This window comes from Heterocephalus glaber, unplaced genomic scaffold (assembly GCF_053883595.1).
Source record: "Heterocephalus glaber isolate CG9 unplaced genomic scaffold, H.glaber_assembly_v1.0 deba00001504, whole genome shotgun sequence".
NCBI lineage: Eukaryota > Metazoa > Chordata > Mammalia > Rodentia > Bathyergidae > Heterocephalus > Heterocephalus glaber.
This window is the reverse complement of record NW_028258324.1, coordinates 26320603-26337057: the sequence shown is the minus strand read 5'-3', so window position 1 is coordinate 26337057 and position 16455 is coordinate 26320603. Positions and strand designations below refer to the sequence as shown.

The window sequence follows — 16455 nt, the reverse complement described above, 5'->3', positions numbered from 1 at the left end:
CTTCACTCCCCAGTGGTGACCACTGTGCAGAAACTGATGTGTATCTTACACATAAATTTCTCACTCCCGTAAGTGTGCGTATCCATATGTAGTATTCAACTCTTTTCTTTTTTTAAATTTCATATAAATAGCATCATACTCAAATGTAGAACTGTGTCCATGTGGTTACTTGGAAATGCAGAGGAAATCAGTGTCGCTGTACTGTGAATAGTCAGTTTTATTTGCTTATAATTTATTAATTTCATTAATATTGGGTTGTATTTTTCAAAATCAAAGGGCAATACAGAGTCTTCTCCCCTTTACTCCCTGGGAAATGGAGCAGAAGGATACTCAGGCCAGTACAGGGTTGCTTGACTGTTTTCACTGTGGATTTTATTTAGTGCCCTCACACAGACGTCTCCATCTTTTGCTCCTCAGAGGGCCCTACCATTCGAGGGAACAGAGCACGGACAGTGGCCTGGGCTTGGGGTGCTACAGTGTCCCCACAACTCCGGAGGACTTCCTCAGCAATGTGGATGAGATGGATACAGGTAGAGCACAGCCTGCAAGTACTTGCATGTGTTTATTTTTAAATTGTCTTTTTGGTCATCTTTGTTCTAAAATCCAACCAAAAACCCTGAATCTCAACAACACAAAATGACAACTGAAAAGCCACTCAGCCTGTAGGCACTCTAAATAAACTCTAGCCCCCTTTTCCAGAGTATATACAAATATAGTTTTACATAAGGGTGCAGGATATTAACTTCTATTTTTTAAAAACTCATCCTTCCTTCACCTGGCCTCCTTCTTGCAGTTGTGTTAGGAGAACCATGCTCTGCCCATCTTTCACAGTGGGATCTCTGTGGTGCTTTTGATTTTTAGTTGCAATGTATGGACCACTTTTTCTCCAGAAAAGAGTATGATTTACAGTTTCACCAACATGCAAGAATTTTCATGTCATTCACTGCACTTGGGAAGCAACTGGTAATGATCATTTAGAAAGTTACGCAAGTCAGGGGATTCTAAATGGTTAGCTCCACGTTCTTGCACGGTAATAATGTCCTTCCTCTGCAATCTCAAAGAAGGGGGCTAAGGTGACTGTTCCTGGTCTCCAATCTGTGCTTCCTTCAGGCCACAGCTCAGCAGCCTTCCTGCTTGTCTCTCATTTTCTTCTATCCTCAAGGACTGAGGCATCAGATTGCAGATCTGAATTTATCTTTATTAGCTTAATCTAGACTTACTTGTGAAAGTCAGAAACTCTCAAAATGTATTCTAGAATCAGAATAGCTGAGGTGTCCACTCTTGGGAGTTATTCATGCAGGTTTCTTCTGTATCATCTGTGATGATAGAAACTTCATTGTCCTATGATGAAAATAAAAAATTACTTTTCCAGTATATTTGTCCCTTGTGCCTGTGGTCTATTACACTCTCTCCTAGATGACGTCACTTTGTGCTGAGTCTAAATTGTTGGTGAGACCAGGAGTGACATAGTAGCTGTCATTTTAAAAGCACAGAATGCTGGGGCAGCTTCTCCCGGGTCTTCTTGTAGCTGTCATCCATGTGTTTAGAGCATTGTATAGTCTGTCTTTGGAGGAGTCACACAAGAATAGTTTTAAATGTTTATTTTGCTGTTCTTCAATTTATTGCTGCAGTTTTCTCCTTCCCCCACCCCCTTTCATCTCTATTTTTTGGTGTGAGATTTATTTGCTCCCTTGCAACAGCCTTATGAAGTGGCTTCTTCCTATGCTTAATAGCTGTTTACTTTTATCTTTTAAACACTGAGAAGCCAGTAAGGATTAAAAAAAAAAAGAAGTTAAACTTTAAAAAAGGAACCTTAGGAGATCTAAAAAAAGGGGAGGGGGTAGATTCTTTTTTATGTCTTTTTGAAATGACCTCAGGTGGGTAAGTGGAGAGCATTTTGAAACCATAGTGTAGAATTAGATGGTGTCCTAAAAGAGCACACTCGTTGCAGACTGGCAACATGGGTGAATGCTTTCTTCTCTACTTCCTGCTAGTGATTTTGGCTTCGTTATGTGACTCACTGCACAGAGGACTGTGAGGACTCATGAGACCACAGAGCTTAGCACAGAGTTCTCAGCCTCTCCGGAGAAGGCTGAAGTAATGTACAAAATGGACTGCATAAATGTTAGAGTTCCAGGTTAACCTGGTTAAGTGAGTAACGACTCATGGAGTGTAGGCTTTAGAGTTACCTCTGTGAAGTCTTTGCAGGAAGTGGGCATAAATCCTCCCAAGGAGAGAAATATAATTAGCCAGTAATAACCCAAGGAGAAGCTGGGAGTGGGCAGAGCTCAAACTGAGCCAGAAAAGAAGTGATAGGTCTGTGGACTACACGCTGGGAGCAGTCCACACGTGGAAATAACAGCTGGGCTTTCTGCGAGGGTTGAAGCAGGAGGACTGGCATGAGCAAAGGTTGGGCGCCATCCATCCTTCCAGAATATTCTGTACCCCTGTGAAAATTGCCTGTTTTTGTCACATCTACTTTTTTGTTTGAGACAGGGTCTCTTACATAGTTCCTACTGGCCTTGAACTCACTATGTAGCCCAAGCTGTCCTCAGTTTGCACGAATCCTCCTGCCTTAGCCTCCCAAGTGCTGGGATTAGAAGCATGTGCCACCACGCCCAACTTCATCCACTTTTTAAGTGGACAAAACTACAAAGATCAAAAACATCACTGTAAGATTGAAGAGTTACTGTTTCTACAAAGAGATATTTTAAGATTTTAACCTTAGTGAGGATGCCTAACTTGTCTCATACTTTTCATGTTTGAGGAGAAAGGACAAGAGGAATTCTTCAAGATAGTGATTTTGTTTATCTAAAATATGTATTTTGGAGTAATAAAAGATAATGATGATTTCAATTCGAGATGAAAAAAAATCCAGGCCTTTAGATAGATTTTTTAGGACAGGTAAATTTTAAAACCTCCTTTTCATCTGTTAAAGTCTAAGGAGTAGAAGAAAGTTACTTTGGTTTTTCTTTCCTATGTTAGTGTATTTCATGATCTATATCACTTTACTGAGGTCATGTTATTGAATTTGATTTCATTTATCAAATTACTATACTTTGAAAACAGTGTAAGATGTTTCCTAAGAGTCACTGATATTTTGTTACTTCTAGAAAAACCATTAATGCTTTGCCATCACCAGAATGCAAGTTTGTTTCCCTCAATGCTTGAATAAAATAAATTTTCTATAATTTTTCTCAGAATAGTGAAATTTATGGGTGTGGCTTTCAGGGGGGCTGAATGCACTTACTTATAAGACATAACAGCTAATACAAGGGGCCAAGGATGTGGCTCAGTGGCGCCTGCCTGGCAAGCGCAAGGTCCTGAGTTCTATCCCCAGTACAGGGGGAAAAAATAAGCTAATACAAAGTTTTTTTCAATATTGCTATTGTGAAGGCTGGCTTCAGTTTCCAGTGCTTCTCAGTCTTTCAGAAAGATTTTATTCCTTCAGAAAATTGTTTACTTTGGGCTTTTTGAATTAACGTCTTCTGTTTTTAAGTAATTAATAATAGTTGAGTTCCTGGGTTTTCTTTCTCTCAGCACAATCAAAAAATATGTATTAGGCCGGGGCCTCAGTCGTTTTGCCGCCTGCTGCACAAGCGCAAGGACCTGAGTTCGATCCTCGGTACCAAAATATATATATATATATATGTATTATATTTGTGTGTGTATAATTTTATATGTATGACATCTCAGGCCTTGAATGTGTACCAGACACTATGTGGCCTTTTATTCCAACTTGTAAAGAAGGTACTATGATCCCAATTTCTAGATAGGTAAACTGAGAATCAGACAAGGAAAATGATTTAAACAGATCAGTCTAATGATACAAGATCTCTGTGCATTTTTGCCAGTACTATTACATGGAATGAACACATATTCTTTCTCTCATTTTCCAGACCCTTAAGTTTCTAGCATTTTCTCAACTGTGCACTCCAGAACTCTGATTTTACTAGGATATACATTCTGCCAAAATAGGATTAAGTAATTAAATGAGTTTAGGAAATAGTGGCTTAAACAAAATACAGTGGATTTCTTTACTGCAAGACTCAGAACCTTAACATGCTCATGTGCGTTATGACTCATATGTTGTGAGAAAGGTGGAGATTTGTGGGTGTGTGGGTTGTGGAGGGAAGAAGATCTGCAAAGTCTGCTGTTTAAACAAGGCATAAAGCCATCAGTGGAAGAAACTTCATGCTACCATATAAAGAATGATATGGGTAAAGCAGCTTACAATTACAGTCATGGAGTATAGTTCTGCAGTAAGGTGTTTAATACCGGCAAATCCTCTCTTCTGTCAGAATAGCCCTTCATGCTTCTGTAAAGGGAAGGCACAGAATGTAGGTCTGATCTGCACTGCCTTTTATGTGCTCCTTTCTTTCTCTGCACTTTTACATTCTGGGCCATGTCCACCACAAACTTTCAGATTCCTCCAGCATCTCAGCACCTCTTACAAGTGAGGACCATTAATATGATGTCTGAAGACGTGAAGATGTTATATTAACATTTGAACTCTCTCTCTTTCAAGGACTTTCAAGAAGGAATTGAAATGGTTTTCTCTCATTCTGCTCTAGGAGAAAATGTAGGTCAGACACCTATGAACATCAACCACCAGCAGACCCGCTTCCCTGATTTCCTTGACTGTCTTCCCGGAACGAACGTTGACCTAGGAACTTTGGAATCTGAAGATCTGATCCCCCTCTTCAATGATGTAGAGTCTGCTCTGAACAAAAGTGAGCCCTTTCAGACCTGGCTGTAGTCACTGCTATTGTAAGTGGGAAGCAGCCATGACCTGACATTTCCTGGGCCTCTTGGAAAAAGTGATGGAGCAGAGAAGGTCTGCAGGTGCACCACTTCCTGCCTCCATGACTCATGTGCCCTCTTTCCCATGTGGCCAGTTTAGTCTTTGCCTGGTTTTGATTGACAGTAACTTAAGTTACATATAAATATTCTGTTTTCATTTTCTGCAGTCCTGCATTCCCATGATAGATGATGCAGAATTGTGTCTACAGAATTACTTTTTCCTCTCTGCTGCCCCATGGCTAAGCTTTATTGGTGTTAGTTGACATTTATACATCAGTTTATTGTAAACCATAAAAAGCTGACCACAGGTAGCAAATTTGGATGGGCAGCTTGGTCCAGGAAATGTGCACAAAATTAGACCTGTTTTACATTTTCAAAACTGTATTGATGACAGTAGTACCAAATGCTTTAAAACCTATTTAACTTGAGCTTTAAAAATCATTGTATGGATAGTAAAATTCTGCTGTATGGAATACAATGTAGTTTTGAATCCATGTTAGCTCTGATGGCTCTTATTACTCTGTATTTACAAAGGCACAGACAGTTCTATTTTAGTTTATTTTTCATTGTTTTACTGCATAGCATCTAGACAACTTAGTCCTTCCAGCAGGAGAGTAGCAGCAGCATTAGAATTCTTACCTAGAGATCTTGTGAAAGAGACCAGTTTGTACTAATGATTAGCATTTGTTAAACAAAACTTTTTAATTGCAACATGGATTTGTTAACAGTGCAACTTAGAGTTTGATGTTTATTTAGAAAACACTATAATTTTTGTAGCTGATGACAAAGGACAGCCAAATGTTTTCGATAAATCAGTGGCAACTGTATTTTTGTCTTTTGAAACCATTCTAAAGACTTTGGAATTTCAACCTGATGGCAGATGCAATAAGCTGTTGCTTTTCAAATTCTGAAGCCTTGTCAATTTTGCTTTCAAGATTTCAAGTGTTTAAAATAAGCCTATCTATGAAACTGTTTGAAGGATGAAGCAGATCTCTGACTGACGTGTAACAAAAATGCCCTCTGAGAGCATATGGTGGAGACATGTTTCTGAATGCAGTAAAATTGATTCCTAAATATATTATTCTAACCCTGTTTGCTACAGTTGGTATAAAAAGGCATGAGCTATGTATTTAATACCTCTTATGTAACCCAAAACTTTAGTAGCTTTTAAGGACTGAGAGAGCATCACGTTCACCTGGCATGCAGTCTACCTGCATTGCCAATGAAGTCCTCAAGGGTTTAATATTTTGAATGACATTATTTATAATCTATGAGTTTAACCATTTTTAAAAAGAAAAACATTAATAATCCAGGTCTCTGAGAGGAACCTTTCAATTCCCAAGGGTGGGGGGGATTTGTTGATGATCTTAAAGAAGATCCTTTTTGATCTATCAGAATATAAATGTACAGACTACATTTGATCTTGTTGGAAAGAAAGCAAGTGAAAAGGTCAGAGGTGAAGTTATGAAATATAATGGAAGGGATACTAGTTGTGAAATGAAAATAGACAAGGAATAATACCCCAATAGCAAGACAAGCAGATGTGAGAGGTGCCCCCAAAAGAATAAAGCAACAATTTTCTACTACAACCTTCATACCAAATGACTCTGTTGTAGAAGAAAAGAGGGCTTTGGTGCACTTTATGTGGGAGAAGAGGGAAGGGCCAGTGCTGTGGTAGCCTGTCCATACTGATGCTGAACAATAAGCAGACAGGAGCAGGAGCTGCTGTTGCTTCCAGCACTCTCAAGTGACTTCTCTCTCCTGAAGGACCCACGGTTTATGTTCCACTAATTCTTTTTGCTCCTCGAGCACTCTGAGAGGGTGAAGGTAGATGTTTATATTGCTACTAAATTGAAAGGGAGCATCCTTTCTTTTTCTTTTTTGTAAGCAAAAATTGCAAAAAGTTGTACATTCTAAGAAAAAAAAAATAAGGGACCTAACAAAACTCAGCAGTGTTACTGTATTTTTAAAAAATATTTTTATAGATGCATTTTCAAGTTATTAAATGTAAGAGAAAGAGATAGCCCTCTTTTTTTTTTAAGTAGTTAAATCATTGATTTATATCACCAACTTTTAGAAGTAATTTTCTAGTAAGCTCATGGCATTAGAAAATTCTAGAGTAATTTTTTTAGTGAAATTAGTTGGAACATTTATTAATGAATCTAATAAATATGAATAAAATATGGACCCTATTTGTTTACTCATAGATAAAGGCAGATAATTTTTTTGTTTTTAAGGCCATAAAATATGGCTTTTGTCATTCAAGACTGAAATCTAAAGTAAGAGATTTTTTTTTTTTTTTTTTTTTTTTTGGTACCGGGGATCAAACTCGGGTCTTTGCGCTTGCGCAGCAGGTGGCGAAACCACTGAGCTAAATCCCCGGCCTAGTAAGAGCTTTTTTTATTTTGTTTTTCTCAGTGCTAGCGGTTGAACAATCTAGGGCGCATGCTAGGCAAGCATTCTTCCACGGAGCTACACCCCCAGCCCTCGAGCAACTTTTAAATGACTGTTTCCTATTATTGTAAGTGTTAAACCCCTCAGAATTCATGATAAGGTGCTATTTATACTATATATCTTATTATAAGACAACTGCAGGATACCTAGTCTTTGTAGTCCAAAATCAATCAATCAGTTTTACCATCTCACCCCAAAATTTCACTATGCGAAAGGCATATTTTAAAAAGTGAAGTTGAAAAGGAATTTCAGAGATCTTTTATTCAAGATGTTTTTTTTCTGATGAAATACATTTTCTTTTAGCGAAAGAAAGGTCCGAACCTTTTGGTAATTCTGTTACATCTAAGTAACAGCCTGTGTTTCACTGTAGTATTTAGGATGTGGAATGCCATTTGTTTGGCCGGTGACACAGTATGCGGTAAGGGTGAAGACTGTAAACACCTTGGTGTGCCGAGGCACTGGGGCCCCGGGAGAAGAGATGTGTGAGACGTAGGTGGGCAGGACTGGGAGCGTGTGCTCATGACTGGTCCATTCTCATCACGCAATTAGAAAGTAACTTAGGAAAGTACATCTTGTATTAAAAAAAAAGCTGTTTTAAAAAAAGGAACTTGTAGATCCATTTGAGCGGGAAAATGGGTGATTGACAGAGACCGTTTCCCTAACACTACATCATTTCTGTGCTAGTACTTTTAACTTTTTAAAGAATTTACGTCTACATTTTGTAATATGACATATGTGTGTTTATTTTTAATTTCAAATGATGTGCATACAGAAAGTATGCAACCAGATCAATCAGATCAAACCATTTTACTTAGAGTTTGGTACTGGTTTTTACTTCTCTGATTCTGTATAAGAAAAATAAATATAATTGAATTTCCACTTGGAGCCTCCGTCTTTTCATTATTTGTGTATGTTCTTCTGACTGAGGGTTTGGGTGGAACTGGAGAGAGGCTTATGTAACCTCCTGGCAGACAATGAAAGAAAGAAAATTCTGTAGGCAAACATTTTTTTGGCCCACATGCCTGGCCTTCAACATTCTAAATGTCTGCAAAATTCTGGTTTCTACTTTATTTGAAGTAGCCCCCTGATATTTTTGTTTTGTTTTGTTTTGTTTTTGCTCCCTGATATTTTAAAGGTGTGTATTCCTACCAACACTCTGACAGATTTAACTCAACATCACAACTGTAAGATTCTTACTCCTGCGTGTTATTAACAGTATGATGTGGTCCCTTTTGTTCTCAAAACTAAATCCAGAGCAGGTTGCTGTTCATTCTGAGTTTGGGCTTATGACCATATATTTTTTCTGTTGAGTCCATTGGTTGGTTCTCTGTCCTGATACCCTACTGTGGAAATGGGAACACTCTTAGCAGAAGCCTTCCATTGAGCTGCAGAAAGAGCCCCTGGGCTCATAGAAACAGTCAATCAATGTCCCAGACTCTAAGTCTCATGCATTTTGTTTTTAGTGGTACTAGGAATTGAACCCAGAACCTTTTCTGTGCGTCACATCCCCATCTTGTTTTAATTTTTTTTTTTTTTGATACAAGTTCTCACTAAGTTGCTAATTTGCCCAGGCTAGACTCAAACTTGTGATCTTCCTGTCTCAGCCTCCCAGAGTACTGGCATTACAGGTGAGGGCCACTACACCCAGAAGTCTTAGGCATCTTTTTAAAAAATTTTGTTTCATTTCATCAGCACTTTTAAGGAAATAAGTGCTCATTGTTGAAAATGTTAAGTTCCAACATATATTAAGTAAAAAAGTAAAAGTTCTGTTTCTCCCAAATGTCAGACTTAAGAAAAAAGTATGCCAGAATTTTTTTTCCCTATAATTGGACTTTAAACAAAGAAACAATTACGTATACTATTTTGACACTTTCATTTTATACTTGTTGAGTATGTGCTAGGCACTATGTAAAACACTTGATAAATATGATATATAACTTAATCTATACAACAAACATAATAATATTATTATTGTCCTCATTTGACAGTTGAAGATGTGGAGGTGTAGAAAGGTTAAGTATTTGCACAGGGTCACACAGCGAGCAACGGATAGATCCAGTGTCTCATGAACTTCTCTCCATGCCAATACATACAGTTATATATTTCATTATTTTAAACCACAAATAATATTCCTTTGTATGGTTGTCACCTATTGGTAGTTTTCAGTTTCTTACTCTACAAATAATGGTAAGTGAACAGTCTGCTTTTGTGTGACCGTGGCTAGAGATAAATTCCTAGGAAAGGAACCAATGTATCCAGCGATATGTGATTTTAAAATTTGATCGCTTCTGTCAAATATTTTCCCCAAAAAGGACTTGAACCAATTTATGTTTCCAACAGTGTATGCAAATCCTGTCATTATTGCCATCCTATGGGTAGATGTTTCTTATACCTTAAATCTTTGCAAATACAATAGGTGGAAGGTATGTTGCTGTTGTAGATGGTGTGGTGCTTTAGCTCTAAGATGGCCTCAGAAGCCTTGCGTTTGGCAGGCGACTGGATCATGGGATGCTGACTGCCCGGAATGTGCTGTTGGGACATGGGGCCTGGTGGGAAAAGCAGGGGTCATGACCGGGAAGGGTGTCTCTCTCCCGGCTCCTCCCTTGCTCTCTGCTTCCTGGCCACCATGATGTGAGCAGCTTTTCCTCTTCTATGCCCCTCTGCCATCCTGTTTCTGCTTTGGAGCCAGCTGACCATGGACTGAAAACATGAGCCAAGCTGGGTGTGGTGGCACATGTTTGTAATCCCAGCACTCTGGGAGGCTGAGGCAGGAAGACCATATGTGCAAGCCCAGCCTGGGCAATGCAGTGAGAGGTCTCAAAAGGGCTGGAGATGTAGCTCAGAGAGAAGGCCTTGGGTTCAATCCCCAGTACCCACCACCACCACAAACAAACAAAACCTGAGCCAAGATAAACCTCTTTTCCTCCTTTAAGTTGCAGGTGTTGGGTATTTTGTCCAGTGACAAAGAAAGTGACTGAGTCAGATTACATTCCTTGAACTAATAGTGAAATTGAGTTATTTTTTTCATAATGCAGTGACTTTAGTGGATGCTACCAGTTTTCCAGCCAGATCACCTTAGATTCCTCCTTACCTTTTTTTCTTTTTTCCTCCTTAACATTTTCGTTTGGTTTTGTTTTTGTTGTGTTTTATGAGATGGGGTCTTGGTATGTAGTCCAGGCTAGCCTTGACCTCAGTATGTAGCCTGTGGTTCCTCAGCCTCCTGAGTCCTGGGATTAGAAGCATGTGCCATCACACCCTGCTTTCCTCATCATCATTTTTGTGCATTTTACTCCCCGATCCCAGAGTGTTTTTACTTCTAAAAGTCAGCACCTCTAGCTCTTAAAAATATGGCCAGGGAGCTGGGGATTTAGCTCAGTGGTGCTGCCCCCTGCCTTGAAAGCCCAAGGTCCCAAATTCGATCCCCAGTACCCCCCAAAAAAGTATGGCCAGGATCTATTTGCCCCCACATACACAGAAAGCTAGAAACACAAGGAGAGCATAACATTCTCTAGCACAGCCCTTGGTCAGTGATGAGTGAGTCCCCCACAGAGTTCCCTGGGGGTCAGGCAGAGACCACCTCTGTGACACTTTGGGAGTACACTCTTTCTTTGTTTCTTCATTTTCCCTCTTTCACTACTCTCTTATATTTCTCCTATAAATACACACTTCCATAATCCTTTCTAAGTTTTTAAAAAATAAATCACTTGTAATCCTGATACAAGGGCTTACTTCTGGCAACCAGACCTAAAATAACCCAGGATGTATGACAAACTCTTACAAATCAGTAAGAAAAACAGCTTGATAGAAATATAAGCCAACAATATATATAGAAAATACAAAGAAGATGAAACTGAGTGCCAGCTAATTTTCAATCTCATTAACTGATTAGAAATTTAGATGATGATACACCATTTCACTTCTAGCAAATTTCAAAAAAATTAAAAAGACTGGCAACACCAAGTGCTGGCAGGGATATGGGGAAATGGGAACAACTAATGCACTGTTAGTGGTAGTGTAAATGAAAACAGGTACTTGACAGTCTTCGTGAGGCAGGCAGCTTGGTTTGTTTTGTTGACCATAGTCAGTTCCTTGGGCATACAGTGCTTGCCCAGGGCATAGTGGATGTCCAGTATTTATTGAATGAAATAATTTTTTGGTGCATTATATTCCCCAGGAAGCAAGTAGTTGCAGAGAGAACACTAGAGAAAGTTAGGTTGTAAAACGGGAAAGTAACTTTTCAGAAAATTTAGTTGACTAAATGAATCTGTCACCAAACAACAGAATGATAAGCCTTGCTGCTAATCACATCCAGCTACTTGAGCAATCTAGACATCAAGCAAACCTGTGCCTTAGCCAAACCAGCTCAGAGCTGGGATTTGTGCATCTGAAACAGTGATAGCAAATCTCTTAGAGACAAGTGCCAAGACTGCAAACCAAAACCCACTTATTTATCACCAAGTGCCAACAATGCATTCAAACCTGAATACGGAGGCTTTAGTTTAGAAAAAACAACTCATACATTAACTTCTTTTGTTTTAAAAGAAAAACAAATAATACATATACCATGGGTTCCCTACCACTGGTCTATAGGGTTTTTAAGCCTTCTTTCCTTTCTTTTCCTTTCCTCTTCTTTCCTTTCCATTTCCTTCGCTCCTTCCCTTCCTTTCTTCCTTCTTTCCTCTTTTCAGTTCTTTCTTGATTACAATGTATGTAAAATTCAAGAGTTAGCATTTCCAATGAAAAAGATAATTATGTGTTTGGTTTTCTTTGTTGTTGTTTTTTCTTGTTTTTTGTTTGTTTTTTTGGTACTGGGGATCGAACTCAGGACCTTGTGTTTTCAAGGCAGGCATGGTGCCACTGAGCTAAATCCCTGCCCCGAAAAGATAATTACGACCACTTATGTTGTAGGTTTTTTTCATGGGACACTAGATCTTTTACATTATAATTAAATGTTGTGAGGACATTATAGCTCCTGTATATATCATTTGTTTAATGCCCATGGAAGCACATATAAAAAGATCTTGTAGGATCTAGGTTAAAATTGGTGAAGCTGATTTCCTGCCCAGAACAGTAAAGTTTCTGATCACTGGAAAAAGATGAGTCTATGAAGTCTGCCCCTAAAACAGAGGGCATTTGTTTCAGGGACAGCCCTGAGAGCCTGGTCCTCAAAGCAGAACTTAGTGTGAGACATTATAACTTTCTCTGCAATGTCTGAAATTTCAACACCCACCAAACAATCAACCAGTGCCTTTTACTTTTCAGTCTTTGAAGGCTCTGAAAACCTGATAAGCAGGTTTAGATGCTGTTCGTGCGCACGCGCACACACACGCGCACACACACGCACGCACGAGCGTATGCACTTATATTGAATTCCAGATGCTCATAGATTCACTAAAATAACTCTGTCCCATAAAGCATGACCCTGATTGAACTGTAAACTCCTGTAGAAAAGGGAGTGAATTTTTCAACATTATAATTCTCGTGCCCAGTCAGTGCCTTTAACAAAACAGAGGTTATTCATTATTGATGAATAAATGAATGAATGGTTGAGATCAATATGCATATTTTCACTCTGATTGATATTAGTGACTCTGAGAATGTTGGGAGATGTTAGAGAACATCCTAAGGTTCACCTTGTATTTGTCCTTGTCCTCAGGAGAAACCAAATCTGGCTTAAGACCAATGTACTCAGACCTACTCCAGATGAACTCAGTGGTAGGAAATGCTTCGAGAGTGGGGTTCTTCTGACAGGGGAGCCCTGTGAGACTCATGGGAGAATACATGAAGCCAGGCCTGGTCATTGGTTCCTGTTGATGGGTTGTGCAATTATGCAAAGCATGGGATTTAAATGCTAGTGTGTCTCTCTGTAAGAACACTAAAGAGGACTAGGCATGTATCTCAGTGATAGACCACTTACTTGCCTAGCATGTACAAGGCCAGGGTTCCATCCCTAGCACAGACAAAAAAAAAAAAAAAAAAATAGGCTGAATAAAGAGCTTCATAAAAAAAAAAAAAATTACAAGTATTAGGCTGGGGAATTAACATTTTATCCTCAAATAACTTCTCACCAGACTGACAGCCAGCTATGTTTCCAGGAGATGGAGAAAACTGGGTGGGTCTGAGGTCCCCGGTTTTAAGCCAGATTTGGTTTCTCTTGAGAACACTGAAGAAAATAGGACACTTAGAACTTTCCTTGACATTTCTCAGTATTCTGAGGTTCACTAATTGATATTAACCAAAATATATCAATATATTAATATATATCAATATATTAACCAAAAAATATCAACCACAAATATATATATATATTGAACTCAGCCTTTCGATCATCATAAGTAAGTAGATGGCAGAGCCCTTGGTATATCTGAAGCACTAGCCAAGCACAGGATATACAAGGAGGAAGAAAACTCAATCCCTTCTTTAGAGAAGATCACAGTTTATTTAGGGCCATCCGTCAGGGACAGAGTTGCAGCAGCTCAGGGTAGAGAAAGACAAAAGGGCCTGAGCAATGTCAGACAGGAACTCCAAGGAGTTTCCTAGGCATTTCAGGTAATGAAAACAGCACACACAAAAGCACAGCATTTTGAAAGAGGAGTGACAAGAAGGTCCCTGGCCTTGGAAGAACAGTGTGTGGAGCACTGAGGTGGGAGATGAATCTAAATAAAATAGATGGAGAGTAACTCTTAAAGGGACTTGTTTGCTCTACTCCAGACTTGCAGTTTATCCTACACAAAAGTAGAAGACATTGAATAGTAGAATGACTTAAAACAAATTGAAAAGTAAAAATAAACCAAAATGAAGAGAAGTTAGTGGCCTTCTTCACACACAAAGATCTATTTGATGGTAAAGCACAGGAAAAAACAGAAACCATGGACTCTTCCTTCAAAAGACTTCCATACAGACATCATTCAATAGACACAAGGTGGGTTCCAGGACCCCTTGCAGATACCAAACTTTTCAGATACTCAAGTCCCTTCTACAAAGTGTCACAATGCTCACACACAACCTCCTTACATCCTCCCAGGTACTTTAAATCAGCTCTAGATTACTAATAATACCTAAACCAACATCAGTGCCATGCCAATAGCTGTGATGCTGTCTTGTTTAGGAGATAATGATCAAAGTCTATGCATGTTCAAGAAAGACACAATTTTCTTTTTCTTTGCATATTTTTGATCCATCGTGGATGTTGATATGGATTATGCAGTTAGCACCAAGTAGATCCTAATAAAGTTCAGGAGAGAGAGAGAGAGAGAATGAGAATGGTGAGGTAAGATGAGGAGAGCAAGCAGAGGACCTGGGAATGGGGACCTGGCAAACGAGGGCACAGAGGCAGAAAAGTTAGGAAACTGTGTATATGGACAGCTACTGTGTTGCAGCGAATAGGCATCTTCAGTTCCTGTGTGCAGATGTGGGTGTGAACACGTACTTTCGTTGAAATAGTATGATGCTTTCAGAGTCATTTAGGCAGCTGAGTCACAACACTGAGTCTTTTTACCCAATTCAGTCTTTTTTTCAGCATTGTCAAAGGTTGAGTTGTGAAGAAGAGCAGATAAACAAACAACCCCCCCCCCAAAAAAAAACCCTCTGTCTTGGAAGTCAGGGACCAGGGCCAGCTGTACCAGAAATGACAGGTATAATTGTCTCCTCCAGAAATCCACTTCACCTTTTTGGGTCTCATTCCTGATTCTGCTTACCTATGAAGCACTCACTTTCAGGTGACTAAAATCCTCTTGTGTCACTGTCCCCCTAGTGTGTGAACAATTGTCTACTTTGAGGAGATAAACAGGCTTGTGTCACATACACGGACACACACTACTTTTAATGTGGCATTTTTGAGAGTCTGTGAGCTGCAACAGCTGGGAGACTGAGAAACTGATTTTGTAGTAACTCTAATTCCCATAAATGATGTAATTTTAGCAAAGCAAATTGCAAAGCATTTTACTTACTGCCCAACCAGAAGACCCAACATGTCTGCCCTTTAGATTAGGAACTGTTTGGAAAAAGCTTACATAAAAATATCTATAGATGGAGAAGTTGGGCAATAGATAGAGAAAATTAATTTGTAGGATTAGCAAAAATGAATAACTTTTGGGGCCGGAGATTTAGCTCAGTGATGCTGCCACCTGCCTCTCAAGCTCAAGGTCCAAAGTTTGATCCCCGGTACCAAAAAAAGAATAGTTATTAACACTTGCACTCTAGAATGAGAGTCAATGTGTGAGCTTAGCAGAGGGTAAAATAAGAGGTTCAGAGAATCAGAAGAGGGATGCACAACTAGTGGAGGGGGGGCACAGCACCAGCCTGTAGGTGGTGTGGGACTGCTGAGAAAGGGCATGTGTGGGCACCTCCTCCACACAGCTGCCCTGGGCTTCATGCCTACCACCAGTGAAGATGCTCAGTGCCATGCAGTTGTTATTATCATTGTGGGCCAGGCCAAGTCTCTGAAAGTCTTGGAAGTTCAGTTTCTTTGTGTGTAAAATTGTCTTTATAAAAATGAAAAGAGGGGGCATGATGAGAGACTGGTGGGGTGAAGAGAAGTGACTTACGCAAAACACCGGTAATCTGTAGGTGGCCAATAAATATCCTCCGCCTTCCTTTTTGTGAGCTTTACCCTCTCTCCTTCCCAGGCCATTTTTCATACTTAGCAACCAAGGAACCTAAGAGGTAATTTGTTAACTGTTGGCCCCCATTAGCCGGTAGCTGTACGAAGAGTGCCTCACACTGATACCTTCCTATCTTTGATTGACTTGTTTGCTCTCATTTCCACGCTTTGTGGTTATGAGTTCTCTGGAAACTGTTCTTGATGGAAAGCATTGGAGAAAAAATGGATTCTAGAAAGATGGCCAATCCCGCACTCCAAGAAATCGCCTGCCGGTTGACCTGTTATTTGCTGCCCCCTAGTGGCTGAGCGGAGTTGCCGTTAGAGGGCAGCGGGGTGGCTTTGTTGGACGCAGTAGCCAGGCCCAGCTCTGAGAGCCACAGGCTCAGGCTGAGAGGGGGATGGATAGGCACGTAACAGAAATTTTTGTTTCTTTCTTTTCTTTTTTTTTTTTTAACATTCACCTGTACATCCTTTGTTGAGGAGCTCTATGACTTTTGAGTGTGAATAAAGATATTAAATACAAAGGAAAAAATAAAGTTAATCTCAGAGCAGGGTTCATAGCAGAGGGAATGGCTCTAGAATAGAAAAATAGAATA

General features: G+C 39.6%; 1 protein-coding gene across 4 annotated transcripts in view; it reads left to right on the top strand.

Annotated features, from left to right (window-relative positions):
* Positions 1-8136, top strand: part of Wwtr1 (WW domain containing transcription regulator 1) — a 152120-nt gene extending 143984 nt beyond the window's left edge. For 3 of the 4 annotated variants that reach the window (XM_004834435.3, XM_021252994.2, XM_087186327.1), the window contains 2 exons: positions 418-530; positions 4575-6718. In XM_004834435.3, coding sequence (XP_004834492.3) covers positions 418-530; positions 4575-4759 — 298 coding nt within the window. In that variant the 3' untranslated portion in view covers positions 4760-6718. Of the gene's footprint in view, positions 1-417; positions 531-4574 lie in introns of all 4 variants that reach the window. The other variant, XM_004834436.4, reaches the window with a different exon arrangement.
* The last annotated feature ends 8319 nt before the right edge of the window (positions 8137-16455 follow it).